Here is a 25635-nt window from a genome sequence, read left to right on the forward strand (position 1 = left end):
CTCTCTCTTTGCTCCTGAAACCGCTGGAAACGGGGGGGGGGGGGATCTTCCCCCTTCTTCTCCTCTTCAAAGAGCTGATCTGCCTGAGAATGCATTTCCCAATCCTCTGATTCACACCATTCCCTGACACACGTCCTCATTTGATACCCACCCTGTGAAGTAGCTTAGGCTGGGAGGCAGTGACTGGCCCAAGGTCACCCAGTGAGCTTCCTGGCCAAATAGAGATTTGAATCCTGACCTCGCAGGTCCTAGTCCAACACACTGACCACTACACCACACTGTCATGCAAACGTCTAGGTGAGCTTTCATATGGGAAGGGTTTTTGTTGCAGTGGCGTACGTTGATTTTTGAAGAGAAACCACTGTTGATGGAAATGTGGGGACACCCTACCCTTCCCCACAGAATTCACACAATTAGTAAGCTATGCTAAACTACAAGCCTCCCTTTGAAAGTCTATTGGCTGGGCTTGCCGTGAATTAATCTGCCATTTCACACATCTGCCCAAGGGAGGCATTGTAATTGCAAATTTTGCATGTCGACTGCTGAGAGTCATAACAATTATATATGTGTGCTTCTTTTTAGAATAGAAATAGCCACAGGTGGTTAAAAATGGGTTTAAGATGGGAAACTGGGCATGCATTTTAATTAACCCAAATTACTTTGGGAATCATCTTGATTAGAAAAAAACCTATAGAAAATCTATTGCTTGAAATGTACTTTAGAACAAAATGGGAGTTGGGGGAGGGAGACCTTTTCACTCTATCTTCTCCTACTCTCCAACTATTCAATATATAGCTTCCTTTATTAACATCAGCAAGACCAAAAAAAATCCCACCTCTAAGCCATGAGCTATTGTCACTGCCAGCCAAAGAAATCCTGCCGTTCTCATTTGTTTAAACAAATGCAGTTGTCCCTCATTTTACCTTTATGCTAGGATAAACAGCTGCCTAACTGAGCAGGCCAAAAGCTGTGCAGTATAGTCACTAATTGTAAGGCATCCCTTGCCAAAATTCAAAATGCTGGGATGAGAAGTTGCCTCTCCCCGCAATTTAACAGAGCTAAAGTAAGTCTTATTTCTGATGGCAGAACTTCTGACATATAATTGAAAACTAGTAGCAAATGAGCTTCCTTTCTTCATAAAATCTTTATTTCAAGAAATTCATATTCCTGTCGATAAAGAAATGCTGTACATCAAGGTGATCTATGAATGAACAGCAAAAGAAATCTACTCAATAGACCTTGGCTTTTTTATTTTAGGCACAGAGCTGTTAGGGTTGGGCAAGGTTGCCTTGTTGAACCCTCATCATAATGTAAGGCTGGTTCACACGTACTGGTACAATGCAATATTTGGTTTCTCATCACTTGATCACTGCCAGCTGAATGTATGGATGTGTTAATGATGTGTTAATGATGGGCAATGAATTCACCTACTATAAACACATTCTCATCTGACTTATCTTCCCCGACATATATATGAACCACCTTCATTGGACAGCACTGTGTTTAAGAGGATGTGAGAAGATATGAAAGTGATGAAATAAAATGCAAAACCTGAGAAAGACAGACAAGGAAAAACAAGGAGGTGGCAAAAAAACAACAAATAAAGCCTACTTTTTTCCAAAGTGGGGGTTAGGAAAGAGCACTAGCAGTGCAACTGCTGTGGCAGCAAATAAGCAAGAGTCGGAAAGTCAGAGTCCACACTTTTGAATGTTCTCCTCAAGAGCCTTCGGGGGGGGGGATTCATTTTGCTCTGTGCAGGTGCAGGACCCATATGTGGGACTGCACCAAGACAATGAAGAAGTTACCAGTTTTTAAAAACAGCCTACGTAATAGTTTATTACAGTCTATAATCCTTTGGATATGATTTATAACAACAATTAGGGCCATGAACAAAAAAAGAAGTTTCCTTAACACCAGTAGGTGTATTGGATTTAGATCCAAAAGACCTAGAGACACATCTGACCATTGCTTTGGGGGACACAAGCAGGATGGGGTCATCTGAGCCCTTTGCACTTACTTGCCAATGCGTGTGACTGAGCAGGGCCAAGAAAACACAGCTCGGCTTGCAGGGCCTGTATCACCTCCAACCTGTACAATGGGAATAACCATCATTGGGCAAGTGAGGGCAAAACAGAACCAAGAGTTGCAGGAAAGATAATTGAATAAGACCTGCTAAGAAAGTTTAAATATGCCTGATCCACAGCCACTGTTCTTGCAATTTCACAGAGATTATTCTTCATGGATGTGTAGCAAAGTAGATAAGAGAGTGAGCTAGGAAATCCCCAATTCACATTTCCTCCCTGCTATGCACTCACTGAGGGACCCCTAGGCAAACATCTATTTTCTCAACCTCTGTTTGCAATACAGGAGAAACAGTACTGATCTATTCTATAAGAATGAACAAAGATTGCTGAGATATTGTCTGTCTTCTAACATCAAATGGAGTGGTTCTTCATGTGTATTTAAATATTCTCCAATCCTGAAGACTTGCTATGAGGTGCACAGTTTGCACAGAATTGTGTGAATCTGAAAGAAAAAGGAAAAACAACTCCTTCCTCTTTCCCCAAAGAATGTAAGAGGCAGGATCTGGCTCTGAGTCATTGTATAGTGTTCACTGGATAAGAGGCTAGAAAAAGGACAACATCTTTTCTCAGGCTGTTTAACTATTCTTTACAGGCCACATAATATCTCCAGAAAATGCCATTAGATGAGCATTGTTAAGTAAGATTCTTTCTCCATTCCTGCTGAAGTGGATCTCTGTCTCCCTTTGAAGCCGCTTCCCACCCCCACCCCCCAATCCTGACTGCACACACACATTTAGTTTGTTTGAAGTGTGGCCTAGATATTGAAATAATTTCTAAGGGATTTTATAGCCATTAAAAAAATAAAAATAAAAGGCTTTTAAATCCATTATTTCCTGGGTACTCTAAATTCGACTGTATTCTTACTGTCATTTGATCCAGCAAAAAAGAGAGAGAGAGAGAGAGACAAAGAGATTGGGAAAGAACACAGTGGACAGTTTTTTTTTACAGCTGTGGCAGGATAATCTTGTGCCTGATCATCAAAGCAGGATTGTGTGGTGTGTTTTTTAAAAAAAGAATGATCTTCAGATCTGCATCTCAAATTACACACAAGTGTATGCAAAACAGCTAAGCTATCAAGCTGGCAGCCATGAGGATTATCTCAACAGAATACTATAGAATGCACTTGGAAGGCTCCTAGTTAAAAGGTGCACTTATGCTGCATTGGGAACGCAGAGATGCCGTTAAACGGGAGAGGCTACAAGAAAAAGTGCCTGAGGGGCTGGACCCTATCCTGCAGTACACTTACTTCTTAACAAAAGGTTATGATGGACAAGTTGTATTGGAATACTTCCCGATGGGGTTCTATTTTGATCACTGATTTAAAGCAAGGATGACCAATTTTTGGGTGGTAGAGTATTCACAGAAGAGACTTGTATCCCATGACCCATGAAGCTGTCAGGAGCCAGAGTAAATAAGAAATAACACCAGCATCAGTGAAGTTAACTCTGCATTCAAAGATGCCAAGGCAGTGCAGGCCTAGTGATCCCGGCAGCTCTTCCCAGTAGGTCTTGCCCCAATGAGGCAGCTGCAAGGCCTGAAGGTCCTCACCTTCCCACCGCTCTCTAAGGCACTTCCCAGGGTAGCTGAAGCCCTTGCCTGTCCTTCTCCGTCCTCTTCATTTCTCTGCATGTTCTGGGAGACGGGGGACGGGGGTCTAGTTGCAGCAGGAGGGGGAGACCCCTTGGATTCTTTGCCAGCCAGCCTCATCCCTGCCTCTTGGCCTCCCCCCTCTTCTGACTCTGGTCTGCTCTCAGCCACAGACTGTTCTTGCAACTCACCCCTGTTGCCCCTTCAGCTTCTGACACCTCTTCCTCCCGTCTGCTCCTTTTTCTCCATCTGACCGTTCATCCCTGGATGCTTAAGCTGTGATTCCTGTATGGCAGGGGGTTGGGCAAGAGGACCCTCAGGATTCCTTCCAGCTCTACAGTGCTATGATTCTATGAGTGGCTGATGTAGCTGCCTTATTGATTTGGGGGAGGGGGTTTAATTCCTGCACCATTTGGGGGGTCTGCCACTTTTTCTGCTCTTTTACATGTGGCAGCCACTTTGCGCTATACCAAGCCTCCTACCTCAGTTGTTTTATGTTAAGCCAAACACCTCATGGCAGCCATTTTGTGACTGGTACTCACAACACTTTCTCAACATTGTAAATGTGCCCACTGGCCCAGGAAGGTTGGTGACCCCATAGATGGTGACCCCATGCATTGTCTCCATTGCACATTTGTGTCCTCATTGGTGGGTACTGACCTGCAGCTTAGCTGCTCCGTGCCTGGTTCACAGAGACTGAAAAAGCTGGGCTGGAGGCCGTTTCCCCTTTGCAAGTCTCCAACAAAGGAAAGAGGAGAGGTTGCAGTAAGAAGGGATTCTGCTTGTGGCCTCCCATCACACCCCCCAGCCATCTCTCAAAATGACCTTGGAGTCCAACAATCTCACTTTTCCGATAGAAAAAAAATGTGAAGGAGCAGACACGCTGGCAGCCACCTTAGCAGAACATCCCAAGCCATGGCTCAAGCACTCAACCAGCTTCAATGTTTCAGGACAGATATATGTCAGTTCTCCCACAATCAGTTCTTCCTTTAAGGCAAGCCTGAAGAACCTTTGATCCACCTGAGCTGAACACAGCCTGCAAGAGTGTTTCATTGTTTTTGTATTTATTGTTGTTGTAAGCTGTCCTGGACCCTTATGGCAAAGGGCAGGTTAATAATAATCACGGCCAGCCACTCCTAACTCTACGACCTGCCCCAGTCCCAGGGTCTTCCTAGTGCTGCAGAAAGAAGCAAGGGGGTCAAGCACTTGGCCGATCACAGTGCAGGGCCGCTGGGCTGCATTTGGCGGCACAGCTTACAGAACTATTTCCATTGCAGGGATGGGCATCCTGCGAGCCTCCAGGTGTTCTTGGGAGGACAACTCCTCTCACCCTCGACCAGGGGCTGGTGCAGATGAGACTTGGGTACCCAACAGCACCCAAAGGGTCACACAACTTCCATCCCTTTTTTGCCCCCGTGATTCTCTCCAGAAATAACAGCTCAGCAATCGGCAAAGACATGGGTGAAAATATGGCTCTTAATATAATTTACTGGCAAGCTCTGGTATGGACTTGGGGTATTTATTAAAATGAATAAGTAAAAAGAAACCCAGGGGTGGCAATCCTATGGCAAGATCCACCGGGATGAGCAGCCTAGGATGCTGCAGGCAGCTGAGCTCAGCCAGTTTTAAGGGCACAAGTCCAACTCAGCCAAACACAGACTGGCAGAACTTGCTCAGCGTGGCTCAGCAGGTGTAAATCGCCCAAAGGGGGCACTGTGGGGCACAATGAGAGAGGGAGAAGGAGGCTGGATCCTAAGCTGGTTTGGCTCATCACCAGGAAACCCAGCACAGAATGTGAATTTAAAGGCTTGTTTTCCCTCTACCAAGGCCAAGACAGGACAGCCCTGCTAGCTACTGGATGGGCTTTGGGTCTCGTGTAATTTTACACCAACTTAACTTACACAGACTTGCTTTAGGGCAGCTTCTTGTGCGCAGGATGGCTCCCCTAAACTGCCATCAAAAAGAAGAGATGGAAGCAGCATAGCTATCAACAAAATAATGAAATTGTTACAAATTATTCATTAAAAAACAAAATTGCAAATTGTGAAGTCCACGCCACTTAATGGCAAAATATCTTTTAGCTACTATTAAAAATACATCAAAATCCTTCAAAATTTTGATGATGCTATTATTTACCTTTTGTTTTTAAATCCAATTGTCAATTATGTTCCAGTGGGGGGGGTTGGGGGGGGAGGTTAAAGTATATATCTACAAAGCAAGAGAGAGTTTACAGCTTTGAAGACTTGCAATTGATTTTTAATGCACAGCTTCAGACACTACAAAGGCTGTTCTCCTCTGATAAAGACAGTAAACAAGAAATTGTCCTTTAAATGTTCCCTTTAATGTTTTTTTTCCTTTAATTAAAAATCAATCAAAATTGTGCAGCAATTTTGTTTTTAAGTTCAAGGTTTCTGACAGAGTTTTGTTTTTGTTTTGCACAATGAGAAGCGCCCAAGGTTGTTGCAGAGGCTGATAAATTCAGGAGTTGCAACCCTGGATTGATAGTCTGGAATCCTGGGCTGTTTAAACTAAACTAGGCATGACTCAGGATGCAGCAGCCAAATTTGTTTATACACATGTCTACCCCATTCAAGTATAAAACAAGAAATAGATCGGGGGGGGGGCTATCCAGAAGCAAGCTCCATGCACACCACCCCTGAATTTTTGGGGGAGGAAGGTGGGATATAACATATATATCATTGTGGCTGCCTGTTGCTTCTGCCGGTGTGACTCTTGTTATGGCCAGTCCCTCTGGGGTCACTAGGGGCTTCCTGTGGAAGCACAGAAGGTTCCAGAAGGGAGCAAGCCGCCATGATGCCAAAGAGTTGCAGGAAGCACCAAGGAGACTGGGTGAAGCTGAAGGAAGACCAAATGGTTGTTATTTGCCCTTTTTAGAACCACAGAATTGTAGAGTTGGAAGGGACCCCAAAGGTCATCTGGTCCACCCCCTGCAATGCTGGACTCTTACAGTGAATGAACTTGTTGTTGCCCTCAATTGAAAGAAACAAATGCCAAATTTGCACATAATTCTGCCTCTACAACAATATTATTCTCAGGATATGGCCTGGGCTCACTGGCCTGAGTCACCTCGGGGTGCTCTCTCAGTTTATGCACCCCACCCCTGCTACTGGTGAAAGAGTTCCTTGTCGGAGGGGGGCAGGGGACAATCCCATTGTCGACATTTCCTTCCTTACATACTTGCCTACACAGTTGATATGAAACAGTGAAAAAACCTTTCCTCATCCTAGGACTTTCTATTTGTTTAAGCCTTAAATTAATATTTGATCGAAGCAGACTCTGAAATAATAAACTATATTGTTATCCCAGGATACCACAGAATGTGGTAACTCCACTGTGCAGAAGCGCAAATGAACTTTAAAATCTTGTGCTTTTTTACTTGTGTTTTCTGTTTTCTGCTAATGGTAGACATTACTTTTTTATTTTAAAAAAGTGCAGTGCTGCATTTTATCACTGGAAGCAGTTATTTTTAATAGAAATGCACCAAACAATAGAAATAACTCATTATTTTTTAAAAAATTACTGAAACAAAATGATTTTTTAAAGTAACATCTAAATTACTTTAATGTATTCCATTCTTCTAATCAGACCAAAGCCTATTTATGTAGATTAGTTACATCTACAGTCTCAATTTATCCAACCTGTATTTATCCTTCGATCACAAAGCTTGTTAACTTAAATGGTCTTTTATTGTTATGATTCGTTTTCCCATAATTATGCAGTTTAACTGCCGGATTTTTTTCTGAATAAATATATGTAAACGCGCCAATCATATTCAGCCGTATTATGCTAGATGCTCAATGAACTGGAAGCAGCCATTTCAGTACAATAAAACTGCCTGGAAGTGTTCCAGGGCAGGGCCTGCAAATACCCGTAATCAACGCGTCAGAAGGACTAGAATGGGCAAAGGGAGGAAGGCTGGCACATGAATCTCAATAGATCGTCTGAAACATCGTCTGAAATTAATTTCGGGTGTCGATCACTCCAAGAGCAAAATAAAAATATTTTTTAGAGAACACAGATGCCTAATTTCTGCTGCACGGGCACGGCCTTTATGAACACATGTGAGTTCTTCAGTGGCATGAAACAAGTTTCTTACACATCGCCCATCTGCCACAAAGCCTTGGGATACTGGTGGCTTTGAAGACTTACAAGACCACTTCCGTCCCCCTGAACCAAACCTTCCTGCATTCTCACTCTCCCACTGGCTTTCTGAAATCTTTGGGCTTGGGGGAGTGGGGAAAGCAACAGAAATCCATTTACCAGTATATCCCAGATATATACCAGTATATACTCAGGAGCAAACTCCATCAAGTTCATTTGGACTTACTCTGCTGTATAAGTCTGCACCCTAAGAGGAGCAGCTGCCACAGAAGAGATTCAAGGCTGTTTCTGCAAACTATGTCAAAATTAGGGATGGGGAGAAATTTGATCAGTCCACATTTTAATTCAAACCTACCTCATTCACAATTCCCAAAACAATATGCAAACTGAAATGCAGGTGTACAAAAAGGATACAGTAGGGAGAAATGTACAAAAATGCATTGTATTAGGGGGGAATTCATGCAAAAATGTGTATATTAGGAGAAATATGCGCATGCACACACACACACACACACACACACACACACAGCATATAAATGTTCATACAGACTTAAAACAAAATATCTCCAGCTGATGCAAAATTAGATCAAATTCAATTTAAGACTGGAGAAGTGAGAAACTGAGAGAAACTAAAATCGACAGATTTCTCCATTCCTTGTCAAAATGTCACTCCTCATAAAAGCACCTCCTGTTCTACCAAGCTGAAGATTCATAGCTATGGATAGACCTCTCCTCCCACTAACAGTGGAAATGGGTCCATTTATATTAATTTGGACATCTCCTGCATATACTGAATCTAATTTAAGGCTAGTCTCATTCTTAATTGACAGCACCACACTCCTTATGGTGCCAACACAAGTCCCTCCCTGCCACAGAGTATAGAGCCATGGGTGGCAATGTCACGCCCTGCCACGGGCTTCTCTTTCCAAAGCTTATTAAAGCGAGAGGGGCTGGCGAGGGCTGGCAGGCGTCAAATCCAACAATATCTAGGAGGCACTGCTTTGGCTACCAGGAAGCAGCCAGGGAAGCCAGGAACGGTGGGAACTACATTTTCTATGGTTCCTGTTGGCCCTGGTCACTGCTGCGCACGCTGACAGCAGGGTGCAGGATCTGAAGCACCAGTGAAGAACCTCCAGCCCACCAGCCTAACTGGACATGACCCAGCAAAGAGCTAAATTGGGCCTGAGAGGACATTTCCCCCCAAACACATCCACCTGGCCCACACCAGACGTCATACATGACATTATGTAGGGGCAAGTAAAGAAGATGAGGTGGCAAATAAATCACTGAGATGCTGATTGTTTCTTGGCAGACGGGGCTGTCAGAGAGCTCCACGGGGACCATCTGCACTGATGAGGTTCTCAGCACTTTGAAGTCCATTTGCAAACTGCTTGTATTCAATCCTCTTGCAAACGAACAACAAAGGCACCCATCAGCTGATTGGCACTGAGAGCTATACCAGATCAAATAGCACACACTGGACAGATGCCCTGCACAAAGGCAAACCTAAGTCAGATGTTGCTAACCTAAAGCAAGAGCAGATCAATCCAAGGATCCTTCTTAGCACAGCTGACACCTTACATGGAGAAGTCAACCTATACAGAAAACTGTGGGTGCAAACGGATATGGATAGAATACCTACTGCAGCTAGATACAGTGGTACCTCGGGTTACATACGCTTCAGGTTACAGACGCTTCAGGTTACACACTCCGCTAACCCAGAAATAGTACCTCGGGTTAAGAACTTTGCTTCAGGATGAGAACAGAAATCGTGCTCCAGCGGCGTGGCAGCAGCAGGAGGCCCCATTAGCTAAAGTGGTGCTTCAGGTTAAGAACAGTTTCAGGTTAAGAACAGACCTCCGGAATGAATTAAGTACTTAACCCGAGGGACCACTGTATTGCACTATCCAAAGTGTTTCCCCCACAGAGTCTGTCTAATTTTGTTTGTTTGTTTACTGAATTTATATACTGCCCTATATCCAGAAGCCTCAGGGCGGTTCACAGAGTAAAAACAGTATATAAAACCACAAAATACATAATTAAAATAAAAACAACAACCCAATACCCCACCCCACAAAATACAGATGAACCTGCATACCTGGATACGCAAAAGGAATGCATGCTGCCTAGGACCACAACAACCAGTTTCTTCCCATATTGCTGGTCAGCCACACATGCTGTTGTGCCTGAGTATGCCTGAGTATCTCTGGTGCTTGGAAATAGTTTTACTGAATAACATTTTCAGCCCACAGAACTGCTCTTTATCTAGAGAACACCAATAGTGTCACCGTGGATTTAATGAAGGTGCTTTCATTTCAAATGCATCATTAATCCTCCATTCTCACAAAAGCAGTATGTCCCTTCTTGGCTTCTTATCTTGTAGCTTCACTATCAATGTTGCAACATTCTCCCTCAAACCATGGCAGCAATGAAACCCCTCCCAGCAATTGGTCGTGGTGCTGTGACACCTTGGAGGCTGCACATACATAACAGCTATGGGAAAATTGCTGAGTCTTGTTAAGGAGAAGGAAAAAGACAGGAGGACCTGCATGGATAGGTCAGGTAGCTAAGGAATGCAGATCATAAAGGAAGTGAGTTGAAGAATGAAGGGGTAAAGGCAAAAACATGTCTGAGAAAAACCATACTTAAGATCTAGAGAAGTGAGGCTGGAAGGCACTGAAGAAGGATGGAGACAAGCAAGAGCTGGAGAAGCTTAGACACTGAGTTTCAGGATCCAATAATGTATTAGCTTGCCAAGAGTTGACAGTTGTGTAGAAGCTGGGATTCTGCCAGATCTGCCTTCTCATTGCAGCTACACTGTGACACTTGCAGTCCAAAGCAGGCTGTGGGAGCCAAGGGGAAGTAGGGTAGAGAACTGAATTGGACATCTTGATTTGAACGGACCATCTGTCATTCACTGCAAACTTCTAGTATGCATACTTTCAAAGTTCTCAAACTCTGAGGGTTCCTCGGTTAACACAATGGGAAAATCTATTTAAGCCTTCAGCACATAGTCCTCAGAGTCAATCTCCAGAAGCAATTTTCCCCTCCAGGAAGGCTGGCTTTCCAATTCCCCATCTGCAAAGTATAAGGAAAGGGAAACTAAAGTGCAATCCCAACTGGGTTATTGTGGGCAGCCAAAATGGGTTCAGATTGAAGACCTGATGGAGAGGTCTGCTCTAATGGTTTCTAAAGCAACTGGTCAGGAAGCCAGGATAGGTGGTCTTTGAGAAAGAGTGAAGTGTTTTGGCTTGGCGAAGTGGGCTTTGCCATGGTGATCTACAACTTGTGCAAGCTGGGCTTAGCAGGCTTCATTTAGGGCTGGACATGGTATTATATTAAATGCAAGATCACACTGAATGTACTGGTATTTTTGTGTGTTTTAAGCAGGAGCCATGGGGAGCCTCCTTCAGGACGGGGACTGAAGAGAGGGAGTTATTCCTCCCCTCCCCCAATAAAGCACAGCTTCCCTCCCACAGCAAATAGCTGCTTCCTGATCATATCCTTACCCATGTGGCTGATTTTTAAAATATACATTAAAAGGATCATTTATTTGGCATAATTTATAGTTGCCCGCTTAAAATATACTGACAATTCTTTGTAAAGCATCTATTCCAGATCTGAGGCTTCTCAGTACAATTTCTGGATAGTGATGGACTTTGCTAAAAAAACAAGAAATCTCAAGTTCAAATCTTGTCTTTGACATAAAATCACTGGGTGGCTTAACACAGATCCCTGGTCTGGTTCAGACAATCACAACACAAAAACCACAGCTGAGGGGGTTGGGAATGAGCTGCAGAAAGACTTGGATTCAGGTACTTCCTTTCCTCTCTGCTAGAGGAGCAGCTTAAAAGCTGCACATTGCACCCAAACTTAGGGAACTGTGGTTTCTTCTTACCAAAATTAGTTTAAACAAACCACAACCAGTGGGAGAGATGAGAAGCAGGGCTCATTCCATCAGCTTTGCAAGAAAGACCAGCTCATCAGGCACTTCCTGCCCTTGAAGGGTTTATATGGCAGCTGAGATAGCGTTTACAAATGTATACAGTCATTCTGAATGTTCTTTATATAGACTGTTTCTGAGAAGGTCTGACTATCGTATCTGGGTGAAATATTGTTTCAACGAACCCCTTCTGTTCTTGGAAGCCAGAACAAGGATTTTCACTAGCGCAATGGAGCTTCCCCCCTTTGCTCCCCCACATCTACTCGGGGGGTTGCAACAACCCCCAAACAGCATGCGAGGGAATGAGAGGGGAGGATGATCCCTAAGTGAGGCGGAAATGCAGGGGCTGACGGAACAACCTCCTTGCCGCTACACTGAATTCCACTTGTATTATTTGGTCCCATGCAGTCTTCATAGTAATTACAACAAAATGGTGATACTATGCAATCCTCCTAAGCATGCATACTGAAAGAGGGGAAATCTGTGGTCCTCCAGCTGCCACCAGCCCCAAGCAGAATAGTGCAATTCTTGCACTGAATATGGAAGTCACATCAAAACATCTGGGCCTGCCTTCTGCGGAAACCTCCTTCAGCACATGCTGCATGAGTTCTGGGACACAGGCCCTCATTATTTATTTTTCAAAACAGGACTATCAGCCAGAGATCCAGGCAGCTAGTGAATTTCATTAACTCCTGTTACCTGAAAATTGCTACACACATGAAGGATGAAAACAAAATTAAGAAGTATGTGGCAAATTTGGTAGTGGATTTTTCAGTGTGTAACATAAACACAGCATCTTAAAAAAGAAGAATTCTCCCCCTTTCCTGTTGCTGTGTCCTCAGGCTCTATTAAGCCTTCTCAGAACAGACACACTGAAGTTTCTAACAGCAAGCAATGCAACAATAGCACATATAGATGAACAGCATGAACACAGCTTATGGGTTTTTTCTTCCCCCCCGAAGTCTCTTCTCTTCTCAGATGCTACTAGGGACACCTGGTGATGAGGCTGCATTGGGATTTGACAGTAATCTGTCAGCACATCGTAAACATCAGGTGCCTGGAAGTATTATGAACGATCTGTACTTTATCTTAAAATGTTACAGGACTGCCTACCACAGCAAACCGTGGCGATTCTCAGCTTGAGAGTTTCTTGCAAAATGGCCTTTTTTGTTGCCACTGCTCAATAAAAATCTGCAGCCGTGGTTCTCTTATTCTGTCTCCACTCTTGCTATATTTACAAATCTCTCCGCACCAGATCACAAGTACAATCGTAAATATTCTCTATGATCATCAGCACGACTTGCATATGTAGATAGTTTTCAATGCTGCTGTCATGTCACTTTAAAGAACCTATATCTGCTGCTTTCCCTTTATCCATCAACTCTTTCATCTTTCTGAAAATGTAGAGAAAAAGAAAGAGTGGCTTGTTTGCCAGAAGTAAAAAAACACACCCCAAAAACAAGCCTTTTGTGTGTGACTGTTAGCATGAAATTACTGCACTTATCCACACAAGTTTTCTTCTTCTGATTTTACATGCAAGGATGCTTATATCTGAAAGAAACAGAACAAATCCCTGTTTGCCTTACTTAAGTGACTTGGGTCTGTATAAGAACTTAAGAACTGTCCAGCAGGTTCAGATGAAGGTTACAAACAGGAAACAACAGGGCGGGGGGAATCAGTTATAATTAGCCATGTAATGAGAAAAGCTTACACGTAATATGCCTTCTGGATTTTATTTTTTGAGTATTCATCAAGCCCTGCACATCCAACTGGGAGAGGGCCTAAAGGATGTAAGGAGTCCGGCGGTCCTGAAGGACCCAAGTTGTTAAGGGTTTTGTAGAATAATGCAAGAACCCTGAACTTGGGGAAGTCACTCTCTCCCCAGCCTCCTCAGCCCAGAGTAACCTCACAATAATAGGAGTACGTAATACTATATTACACATCCAAAATAAGGGTGAGTTGAAGCTCTACTTTTTCTCCCATGCAATCCCCTCTGGATTACCTGAACATGAAAACCAGCCACCAGGGATCATTCCATCTTAGAGCCAGTTCCCTAACCAAGAAAGGTTCACCCTTGCTAGTATTCCTGTTTCTGTGGGAGCTTGTTCTAAAAGGGGTGGAAATGGATCAGAACTCCTCGCTCCTGCAATTGCCATGTTGTGCTGCCTTTTAGATTTCATGATTTATAACACAATAACTGTTCCAGATGCATAGTATTACAAAATGTAGTCTGTTCTGCAATCATGCAAAAAGGAAATAAACACCCAGAGAATTTTACTAGTAGATCTGGGGGGGGGGGGGTTAACAGTTTGTTCTGAAGACTAAAAAGCATGGAGATTTAAAGAGTTCACAGTTACAAATGTATGGGGGTAAGGGATTGGGGTTCCCTTTTTAAAACACATCCCAAAAAACATTTGAACTATTTTAGCACTTTGGCTGTTGTGGTTCTTACTGAAATTTGAATTTGAGGTATCAACATCAGGTGCACTGATAACTTTCTACACTTGGATTATTTGCCACTGTGGAAAGAAAAAGACACAGAAATCCAACACATCAGCTACTTTTCCTTCTGCAGGGAGATTTTTATTTTTCCCCATGGGAAAGAATTGAAACATGAGATTCCTCTGATGTGATATAGTCCCAGAAAAGCTGCACCATACCATATGACTGCGAGACTTGTGTAGGAAAGGTGAAGAGCCAGCTAAGAACGCAGTCGCTTCCTTTTAAAGCCCATGTTATTTGAGGGAAAGAGTATTATTTCACGCTAGCGCCAGCATCTTGAGGCATCCTGGCCTGCTGAGACTATGTGGGTCAAGATTCGTATTCATTTCTGAGGAAGTGTTTTTATTTAACTCCCTTAACCTGGGTTTCTAGCACTGGTCCATCTGTACCATTGCAGGAAATGGAGCAATTCAACGAGCCTTTCCCTATCCTAGCATTTTCAAGCCAAAAATGGAGGAAAGTGACATTTCTGCCCGAGAAAAGACAGGAGAAGCTTCACAGGAGGCATTTAAGCAGGGGCTGGATGGCCAACTGCAGCTCCCACACAGAACATGAGGCTGGAGCAGAAGCGCTAAGATTCTGTCCTAAGGTCCAGGATGGAGGTTTCCATTACTAGCTGCAGATTGGAAGTAGCTCCTCAACTTGTACCCAAGGAGCCTCATACCCACAACCCACAGAAATCAGTCACCTACCACTTGATTGAAATATCTTTTTCGAGAACATGTAACACCAGGGGCACTATTACTTATGGCCTAAACCTTGGGGCCCCTGATTTTCCCAGGTGGAAAAAAAGGAGGGAAAATTTAGTCTGCTGACTCCATAATCCCCTCTGCCACAGCATGTTACAGATCCTGCAGTTAGTTCCCATCCATGGTTAGCATTTTATTACATATATACAGAAACCACAGAACACCTTTTTAAGGGAGGAAATTCCTCTTTCAGTTTTATATAAATTTCAGGACAAAAAGATATTATGCAGTATTACAATGTAAAAAAGGAAAACAAGTCATGTTTGCCAACTGGGATTTTACACTACATTAAAATCTTTAATGATTCGGCACCATCAATACATGTGTTATTTGCTCTAGATGGATAATTACATGGTTTTAGCAAAATATAATTCTCTAAGATTTAAGTAACTATTACACTAGATAAAAATGATTTTGGAGAGGGTGGGTTTTAGAGGGCTTGGTATTCTAATTACTCCATTTTACATTTTTAAGACAGACATGATCTAGACAAATGCCACTAGGAAAAAAAATATCCATTTTAAATGCATGAATTATAAATCAAATTACCTTCCGTTCTGCCCTAACCTGATATTCTTCCTCCAAGTGTCACTTTTTGTTAAAATCAATTTCAAATTTTGAGTATTGCTCAGCTCACCTAATTGATAGCAACACACATTCATGATAAGCATAAAATGAAATTGTTTCTGTAATACAACTCAATAGTGGGAATTGAAGAATCGTTCACAGTGACCTTGCAAGGGGGTTTGCAGTTATTAAAAGACATAACTCTGCTGGATCAGTGACTGCAGTATTTGGGCCTAAGGCTTGCCAGATATCAGCACCCCAGCCTCAGCAGAGCAATTGGAGATTAAAGGTAAAGGTACCCCTGCCCGTACGGGCCAGTCTTGCCAGACTCTAGGGTTGTGCGCCCATCTCACTTAAGAGGCCGGGGGCCAGCGCTGTCCGCAGACACTTCCGGGTCACGTGGCCAGCGTGACAAGCTGCATCTGGTGAGCCAGCGCAGCACACAGAACGCCGTTTACCTTCCCGCTAGTAAGCGGTCCCTATTTATCTACTTGCACCCGGGGGTGCTTTCGAACTGCTAGGTTGGCAGGCGCTGGGACCGAGCAACGGGAGCGCACCCCGCCGCGGGGATTCGAACCGCCGACCTTTCGATCGGCAAGTCCTAGGCGCTGAGGCTTTAACCCACAGCGCCACCCGCGTCCCTTAATTGGAGATTAGTCCATCATAATGACGTACCAGGGAAGTGTGGATGGCAACCTATTATATGGGCGGGGGGGCATGCTGGAGGCCCACAGGATTCCTTTTGGTGGAGACAGCTTCTGCTCTCCCCTCAACATTGGTTCCAAGAGCCGCACTCCCCACCCCCAGAAATGAACAACAGCCTAGTCACCTACATAGGAACTTGAAACATGAGCCATTCAGCGACACCATTCGAGTGGGAGTTCAAAATGTGTATGGGCACATTTTGTGTTCTGTTTCTTGGTGACACTGGAGTGTGACGAAGTGTAACTTGCAGCAGGACAGAATGTAGGGGAGTGGCCTTCTGAAGCCCAATTCCACACATGTTTACTCAGAAATAAATCCCCTTAATGTCAATGGATCTTACTCCACGTATGTTTGCATAGGATTGCTGCGAGTGACAGAAAGACAAAAAAGAGCAGCAACCTTAAGTATATGAAATCATGCAGAAATGAAAATCTCAAACCCATTATAATTTCTTTTCAGTGCACCAAGAGCAAGAGAGCAACTTTCCCCATTAAGCCTGGAACATAAATGAGTCTGTCACTTCTGATACACTTAGATCATTCCCCTGTGACTCAGAATAGCATATTAGAAGCAACCCGGGACAAAACATACGACACTGGCAACGTGTTTAGCAGCCATTATCCAGAGCCTGCACAAGGTTGTTTTGTCATAGGCAAACATCATTCCACAACTACCACTATTTGTACACAGAAGAAAACAAACCCAGGTCAAGTCCTGTTCCATAGGGCTTAGACCCAATCTACTCATCATGCAGAATAAATGAAGGGGTGGAACTTTGAAACGTACCGCTTCAAATTTTAGGTGAGGGTGGGTCATGCTTTTTATGCTCCCTGCGTGTAATAGACCAGCACATCAACAAGAGCTGAATCCCAATGTATATAGTATTTTACTACCATGCAGAGAGCTTGCATAAAACAGTGTTTGAAAAAATATGACACCCCCCCACCTGCAAACCAAAGTGGAACAATCTAGAATGCAACCACTTCATCCTGAATTAGGTGTAGATTGACTCACACCCCAGTGAAGTCCTCAGGTTTCAGCAAAACTGAGCTTAAACGTAAGCCTCCTGGTCCAGGCTATTGAGATGCCATCTATAGCCCACTGGCTCGACAACAGCCCTCTGAAATAAGAAGGGCATAATTTGGAAATACTGAGACCCTGGGAGATGACTTCCGTAGCATCATTATTCCAAACCAATGATCTTCCTCCTTGAAGAAAGTAATTTCCTTCTCTGAATTAAAACCAATAACCAATGCACAACATTCCACCCTCGTTTGCAAGTAAAGAGATGAGTGGCATGCAACCCACCCCAAGTTGAGCATGTTTAAATTAGTCATTACAGGTAGACAGTTGTGCATGTGCTTCAGTCTCTACTAGACTTTAAAAGTAATTAATTTTGGCTGGATCATTGCCATTCCACAAACATCTGCCATCAGTTTCAGGTAAAAGCATAATGTAGCCCCACATGTACTTGCACCATAAAAATTAAACCATTTCAGAGCAGATTTACACATACATGTACGCTACTAGACAGTTCAGCGGTGCAATCCTTGATAAATGCTGGCTGAATGGATAAACTGACTCCACTGAAAAGCACTATAGTCAAGAGAATGTACAATATTAAAATGTTATCCATTGTATTCAAACTCTGATGGTCCATTCATACATGCAAGTCACCATTTGATTTGCTCCCATCAAATGAGGAGCACGCATGCCTGCAGGGTCATCCTGAAGTCCTTGGCTACAAGGCAAAAATCAAAATGTCGATTCATGCCAAGAATAAATATTGTGCTTTCACTTCCTTTTTATTTATTTGTTTGTATATTTGAATCCCATGAAGTGGAGCTAAACATATAAATTAAATATATACGCGGCTAAACATATATTCTCAGTCCAGTTGAAGTTAAGCACAATCTGAGCCAACGGGGGCGGGTAACGGCACGTGGCTAAAACCTTTTCTGTGGAATTTCAAAGTGTTTAATTTTCATCAGATAGTAGCAATCTAGCAAATCTCACTGCAGAATTTATGTCTCTTTTAACTGCTTAGTTCTTTTGGTCATGAAGAAAAAGTGGCAAGGGCACACAGTACTCTTATGTCAAAAATAAATATTATGTGTACAGTATATCTCTGTGTACAGATATATTTAATAGGACATTCTAAACATGAAAACATACATTTGCAAACAGAATTCACCTTGACATACACGAATGGAGAGCTACATACACTGCATCTGCAAATTTCCTCAAATCAAACCCCATATGTGTAGATATATTTTTTATTAAACTGAACAATATCTACCATCTCCACTTAGCAGCGAGGGATGGGCCTACCCATTTTCCCTGGGAATATTACAGTGAAACCTCAGACAAAGCACCTCTGCTGGCCAATTTCCAGTTCTGAGAAACCTGATCAAACATAGTGGTTCTAGGTCTAAATGTGCACCAGTTTCACAGTACCGTAATGCTTCATTGGTGTGCCATTTTTTATTTTTATTTTGCTGACCTAACTTCCAATCAACCTGCTACCAATGAACTGAAACAAGAATCAGGCCCAAATGCGGGCAGGTTTTTGAACCCTGAGCCAACCCATCTTGGGGGATGCCTGGAGAGAGGCCTCTCAGCAGGTTTCACTGCAGACCTAAAATGCAACTGGGCAGTGAGGGAGTTTCGGGTGATTTCTAAAAGTCTCCTACCTGAATTATGGACATCCGGCTCGGGGGAGCCTCACTGACGTTAGTCCCTTGCCCTGTGAAGCTGGTGTGGCACCCCACATGGCCCTGCGGCACAGTCAGGTTGTTGGAGGCAGGTTTCAGGTACATCACCTCTGACCTGGGCGAGCTCAGGGGCAGCCGGGTCTGGTAGTCAAAGTACATGGGGGACGTGGCCAAGGAGGGGCTGCTGACCACGTTCATGACATTGAGGGGCCCCCGGCTGTCCTCCCCTTCACTGGGCACGAGCATAATGTCGTTCTTGCTAATCTTCTTCTTCTTGCCCTTGCTCCCGCCGCTGCCTCCTCCCCCACCTCCGCCACCACCCCCTCCACCCAGCTGGGGGTGGCTGTACTCAGCAATGCGGCAGTTGTAGGTGCGGATCTCCTTGTTCTCCCGCTTGCACTTCACGGCAATGGTGATCATGGCAGCCAGGAGGATGATGGAAACGGTGCTCAGGGTGACGATCAGAGGCAGGGACAGGTCCCAGTGGGGTCGCCTGTGCTGCTCGCCATTCACCTGGGGCTCACCTGCTTCAGGCAGAGGTCCAGCCAAGGCCCGCACAATCAGCTTGGCCACTGCGGAAAGGCTGGGCTTTCCGTGGTCACTGACCTTGACCACCAGCTCAGCCACAGGGCTCAGCTCTTCCCAGTAAGGGTGCAGTGTGCGGATCTCCCCACTGGCTGGGTCCATCTCAAAGAGGTGCTCCTCATTGCCTTCCACAATCTCATAGGTGAGGCGCCCACTTTCCCCAAAATCGCTGTCCATGGCACGGACAGTGCCCACGGGATACCCAACGCCAGCGTTCCGCGGGACCTGGAGCTCGGCGGTGTCATTGATGAGGGCTGGCAAGACAATGAGAGGAGCGTTGTCATTGACATCGAGGACAGTGACGCGGACGGTGGCGTTGCTCTCTCGGTGGGGGGAGCCAGAGTCTTTGGCCAACACATGGAACTCAAAGTGCTTGGTCTGCTCGTAGTTGAAGCTACGCAAGGCATAGATGGCGCCATTGGTGGGGTTGACGGAGACATAGGTGTAGATGGAAACGTCACCCACGTGCCCTGGCAGGATGGAGTAGGACACTGTGCCGTTCTGCCCCAGGTCTGGGTCCTTGGCCAGCACAGAGCCCAGGTACTCCCCGGGGATGTTGTTCTCGGGGACCTGCAGCACGTAGAGGCTCTTACTGAAGCGGGGAGGGTTGTCGTTCTCGTCCAGGATCCTGACAGAGAAGGATTTGGTGGAGTTGAGTGGAGGGCTGCCCCCGTCTCTCGCCAGGATGGTGACGTTGTACTCGTCCTGCACTTCTCTGTCCAGAGGCCGGTCTGTCACCACGGTGTACAAGTTGTCATAGTTCTCCTCCAGGGTGAAGGGCACCGCCCCGTCCCCGCCGCTGCCATCCCCTTGCACCCGGCACTGCAGCTGCCCGTTCTTGCCCGAGTCACGATCCGTCACTCTCACCAGGGCGATAACGGTGCCGGGAGGAGCCGCCTCGCTCAGCGCCCCTTGGCGCACCGAGACGAAGCCGATGGTGGGCGCGTTGTCGTTGCGGTCGACGAGGCGCACGGTGACTTTGCAGTGGGCCGGGATGGGGTTGGGCCCCAGGTCGCGCGCCTGCACGTCGATCTCAACGAGGCCGCCCTCCTCGTAGTCCAGGTTGCCCTTGACGCGGATCAGGCCCGTCTGCGGGTCGATGCTGAAGAGCTCGCGGACCCGCTCGGGCGCGTAGCCGCTGAACGAGTAGAGCACCTCGCCGTTGGTGCCCTCGTCGGCGTCGGTGGCGTTGAGGTCGATGACGGCCGTGCCCAGCGGCGCGTTTTCGGGCAGCTCCACCACGTAGGAGGCGGCCTCGAAGACGGGGCTGTTGTCGTTGGAGTCGATGAGGCGCACGTTGAGCTGCACGGTGCCCGAGCGCGGAGGGTCGCCGCCGTCGAGCGCCGTCAGCACGAGCGTGTGGTGGCTCTGCTCCTCGCGGTCGAGCGGCTTCTGCACCACCAGCTCGGGGAACTTGGTGCCGTCGCCGCGGGCCTTGACGTCGAGCGAGAAGAGGCCGTAGTCGTCGCGGGTGAGCACGTAGGTGCGCAGCCCGTTCTCGCCGGCGTCCGGGTCGTGGGCGCTGGCCAGCGGGAAGCGGGTGCCCGGCGCCGCGTTCTCGGAGATGTCCAGGTCCACCTGGTCCGACGGGAAGGCGGGCGCGTTGTCGTTCAGGTCCTGGATCTCCACCTTGATCATGCAGATCTCCTGGTCGTTGGCGAAAACCTCGAGCGACAGCTGACACTTGGCGCTCCGCCGGCACAGCGCCTCGCGGTCCAGGCGCTGCTTGGTGTACAGCAAGCCGCTCTCGCCGTCCACGTCCAGCAGGTGCGGCGCCGAGTTCTCCAGCACGCGGAAGGTGGACTTGGCGCCGCGGGCGCGCTCCAGGGACGGCAACCCGCCGCCCGCGCCGGGCTGCAGCCGGGCATCGCGGCCGATGTTGCCGATCACCGTGCCGGCGCCCTGCTCCTCGGGCACCGAGTAGTTCAGGTTCTTGAGCGTCAGGGCAGGCAGAGCCCAGCACAGCAGCAAGGAGCAGGCCGAAAGGGGCCACATCCCCGGGCGCGCCCACCAAGCCCCCTGACGAGGCCGCCCGCTCTGCCGTCGCTCCCCGCGGCCGGGAGTCGCGCCCGCCGCCTCGCTGCGCCCCGGCTCGCCGCCGCCGCCTCGCTCAAGTTCCAGGACCTGTTGCTCGCCAAGATCCGCGCAGACCCGCCAGCCCCACCATGGAGGCAGCGCGCGGGCGGGCGGGCGGGCGGGTCCCCCTTGCTGCGTCCAACTTCGGGGTGCGGGGCGCGAGCGGGGCGGAGAGAATAATTCAGAACCACGCAGCTTCTTTTCTGGACCCGAAGCAGAAATCTCCTCAAATGCGGGGACTTGAGGGCGAGAGTGCGCGCGTGTTCTCACGGAAGCGCTTCCTCGCTCCAAGGCGCCTGGCCCAGAAGCGCAGCCCCGCCAGCGCGGCCAGGGAGGGGCGAGCAGCCGCCGGGCGGGGAGGGGGCCGCAGTCGCTCGGCCAAGACTTGCGGGGGGGGGGGGGGCGGCGGGGAAGCGACGCCTGACGGCTCCGGCTGCCGGGTTTCCTCAGCGAGCCTCTTGCTGCAGTCGCCGATGAAATCTCGCCGGCTGCGCCGCTGCCGAGCGCCGCATCTCTCAGGCTGGACCCGCCGCCCGCTTGGCCGCCTCCTGCGGCGCCAGAAATAATGTTCTCAGTCGGAGGGGAGGCAAAGCGCGGTGTCCAAAAGCCCCCCGATAGAGCCGGGTCTCTGCAGGTTTGTAAGTCCTACACACCAGATCCTCCTCCGGGAGGAAGGGGGGGAGAGAGATGATTCAGAGCCCGCCAGAGCCGCTCCTCCTCCGGATTTGCAGTGGGTCTCTCGGCAAAACGAGACGGGGAGGGGGGGTCAGTTAAAAAAAGAAAAAATCAGCCGCCGGCCCCGTCAGAGGCACGCCGGGGGTTGCTGCGCCTGGGAGATCGGGAGGAGCCGCCGCCGCTGCTCGTGGCGCCGCCGCCGCCACCGCGACGAGCCCCTTGCCCGCCCGCCCGCCCGCCTCTCGCTGCTGCCTCTGTGCGTGTCTGCGAGAGCTCTGCACTTTCCTCGCTGCAGTTTAATTTCAGTTTGCCTGCCTCGCTCTCTGTCTTGGCCGTCAAGAGGAAATCAACAGGCAACTCATGGCTGGGCGCATAGAAGGGAAGGGGGAAGGGGGGAGCGAGAGGTGGGCGCTGTGTGCGTGTGTGTGTGTGTGTGTGAGAGAGAGAGAGAGAGAGACGCGCACACACGAAGTCTCTCCCTAAAAGGGAAAACAGCCTTTGCATTCACGAGGCAGCGCCTTCAATCGCCCCTCTTTTCTTCCTCGCGCCTCCATCTCCTCCCCACCGCAAATGCCACTTTTGTCCTCTTCACCGAGTAGAGCTCACACAGCTTGGCTAAAAAAAATATTTTCGAATCCTTTTATTTTTAAAAAAATGCTCTCAGAAACTGGGAGGGAAAATCATGAGGCTGCAGCAGCCAGCAGCTTCGGTGCATTTTCACAAGCTTTTTAAAGAAATACGTGTCTGTGGAGCGACAGCAAAATGGGGAGAGATTTTTAAGGAGGGTGGAGTTGGCTGGCGGGAGGGGGGGTTATTGCTGGTGGATGAAGGGTCTTTAAAACAAACACACGCACAACTCCCTCCCTTGGACGGGATGTCAGGATTTCACAGAACAGTCTTTACTCTCTCCCGGCTGTCGTCCATGGAAGCCAGAGCCAGAACTGCAGGTGTTTCGAAGCGTCTGGGTGAGTCAAAGCTCGCCGAGCAAAAACAGAAAGCACAGAGCACCCAGTCAGTAGCGCCTCACGTTGCTCCGCGGCAGGCGAGAGTTGCAGCTTCCAGGGCTCTGGACACCCAAGACACCCCCCCCCCCGGCAGTCCGGGCTGGAGGATGCAATTCTACAGTCTCAGAAGCGCCGAGTGGGAGCAGGATAAGAGGCTGCTTTTAAAAATAATGCCATTTGTTGCAATCCACGCAGAGCTGGGGGGAGCCCAGGTGTGGGGAGGGTGCTGGCCTCGGATCCACTTCTGCTCGCCTCGGCCCCTGGAGGTTGAAGGAGGGTCCGAGAGGGCGAGAATCAGCCTGGAATCCCCACCCCCACCCCCGCTGCTTTGGGGTGCAAGGTTGCTGTGCCCCCTTGTTTTCCCGGGTATCACGTGTGATAGAAACACCCAGAGTTCAGATGGAGTGGGGGGGGGGCGGGAGAGAAACACGCCGCCCGCTCGCACTGCGCACACACGCAGTCTGAAAAGCACAGCTCTGGCAAGTTTCGGCACTGCTTGGATGTACGTGAGAAGCAGCTGTCTTCTCTTGCTGTTATTTTGTATCTCTACGTAAGTCCTGAGGAGGATCGACGGGCCAGGAGCGAATCCTGCAATCCGCTGGAAGGCGAAGGCTGCTTCGGTCGCTTCCCACGCCTGAAAGCAAAAATTCCTCTCGCGGGTGGGTCAGTGGGTCAAGCCCCACGCGCAGCAGGAGGGCGCGCGGAGCCCGCAGCGAGCAAATCCATCCCGCTTCAATCCCGCAGCAGGTAACGGCTGGGAAGACCGGAGGCAGATGCAACAGTTGGATGTAGCCAAGGAGGAGGAGGAGGAGGAGGATCGGCAGTGGCGCCTCCCCCTCCTCCCTTTCTGCAGCATTCGCCGGATGCAGCAGCAGCAGCCCCGCGCTCCCTCGCTCGCTCTCTCGCGGGCTCCCGCCTCCGTCTTGCCGACTGACTCTATTCACCTCACGCCGCCGCTTAAACATTGATACTGATTTCTCGCCAGCCAATGGCGGAGGAGGCCGAGGGGCCGGCCTCCAATGAGGGGCGAGTGCCGGGCTGCCGCGGGGCGGGGCCAGAACCCCCCGGGCTTCGCTGCCATTGATGAGAAGGGAGTCGGAGGGAGACGCGGGAGCGAGAAGCGGGATGGGGCGCCGCCGCCGCCTCTTTCGCGTGCGCGGGCGACGCGGCGTCTCCTTCTGCTCCGGGGGCTTTTTCTAGGGGGTGCGCCTTACGGTGCATGCAGCTCCCCCTCCCTTTCGCAGGGTCCTCGTGCAGCCACATTCGTCCACGTTCGCCTCCGTTTTGTTTAATCCGGATTTGCCATTTCCAAGAAACGCATGAGAAAACACAACGCAAACCTGTTGCCAGTTTGCAGCGAGGAGCAGCACCCCATTGGGCATCTCTCGACAACACCCCTTGCCATCTTTCTTGACTGATGGCTCTTGCAAAATAAGGGGGGGGGATTGAGGTTCCCACGGGTCCTTCTGCCCCCAGCCTAGGGGAAGGTATACTGGCTGCCCACGCCCTGCAAGGCGTCCTTTGGATGAGGCTGGGGTGGAGGGGACGCGAGGAGCTCCGCACTCGCTCCCTTGAGAAGCTGCGCGATTCAAGCAGTCGCGCAGTGGACGCGAGAGTGGCGCTATGGGAAGCACCTTTGGAGAAGGTAGCGGAGAGGTCACTGAACTACTCGCAAGGGTGCCAGCGCACCTCGGTCACCCTTTTGCAAAAGCGCAACAAGGCGAAGATGATCCGATTCAGTCCCGCGCAAAGGGGCGGCACATAAACGCATCCAAAGTCCCCTTTCTCCGCTACTCAAAGAGCGCAATGATTTGTACCAAGCCAACCCTCCTGAGGTTAAGGCGCGAATTTAAAATATTTTTAATCAACTAAAAACTAGGTGCGCTGGGGTCGGCGGGCAGGCAGCGGCGGAGACAAGGCTGCAAGTCTGTGGGGTGGCTCCCGAGGCACGCAGCTCTTCGCCAACTTTGGGCACTCTAATTGAAACAAAAGTTTCTGGTCCTCGTTGAGAAGGGAGGGGAGCTGAGATCCTGCTGACCGGTCTTCGGCACCCTGGTCTACAGCTCCCCTTCCTTCTCAATGAGGACCAGAAACAACAGCGGAGAGTTATCTAGGCGTCGTGTTCTTCCCGGCTCTCCCAGTCCTAATAGAGGTGTAAACGCATCGGGGGCCAAGGCCGCGCTGTTGCTCCCAACTCGTCACTTGCTCTGGAAATCTCCGTTCAAGACACGTGAGGACTGGTTGGGGAAGGAAAGCATTGTGCGCCTGGCCAAGGGCGCTCTCTTCATTATTCCTGCTAAGGCTAAGCCCTGCCCTGGCATG

General features: G+C 48.3%; 1 protein-coding gene across 11 annotated transcripts in view; it reads right to left on the bottom strand.

Moving 5' to 3' along the window:
* Positions 1-23543, bottom strand: part of PCDH17 (protocadherin 17) — a 134499-nt gene extending 110956 nt beyond the window's left edge. For 10 of the 11 annotated variants that reach the window (XR_008330013.1, XM_053384716.1, XM_053384720.1 and 7 more), the window contains exon 1: positions 18953-22274. Coding sequence is in view for 10 of the 11 variants with exons in the window: in XM_053384716.1 (XP_053240691.1) it covers positions 18953-21553 (2601 nt within the window). In the remaining variant the exon portion in view is untranslated. Of the gene's footprint in view, positions 1-18952 lie in introns of all 11 variants that reach the window. The other variant, XM_053384719.1, reaches the window with a different exon arrangement.
* Between the last annotated feature and the right edge of the window lie 2092 nt (positions 23544-25635).

This window comes from Podarcis raffonei, chromosome 4, assembly GCF_027172205.1.
Source record: "Podarcis raffonei isolate rPodRaf1 chromosome 4, rPodRaf1.pri, whole genome shotgun sequence".
NCBI classification, from domain to species: domain Eukaryota; kingdom Metazoa; phylum Chordata; class Lepidosauria; order Squamata; family Lacertidae; genus Podarcis; species Podarcis raffonei.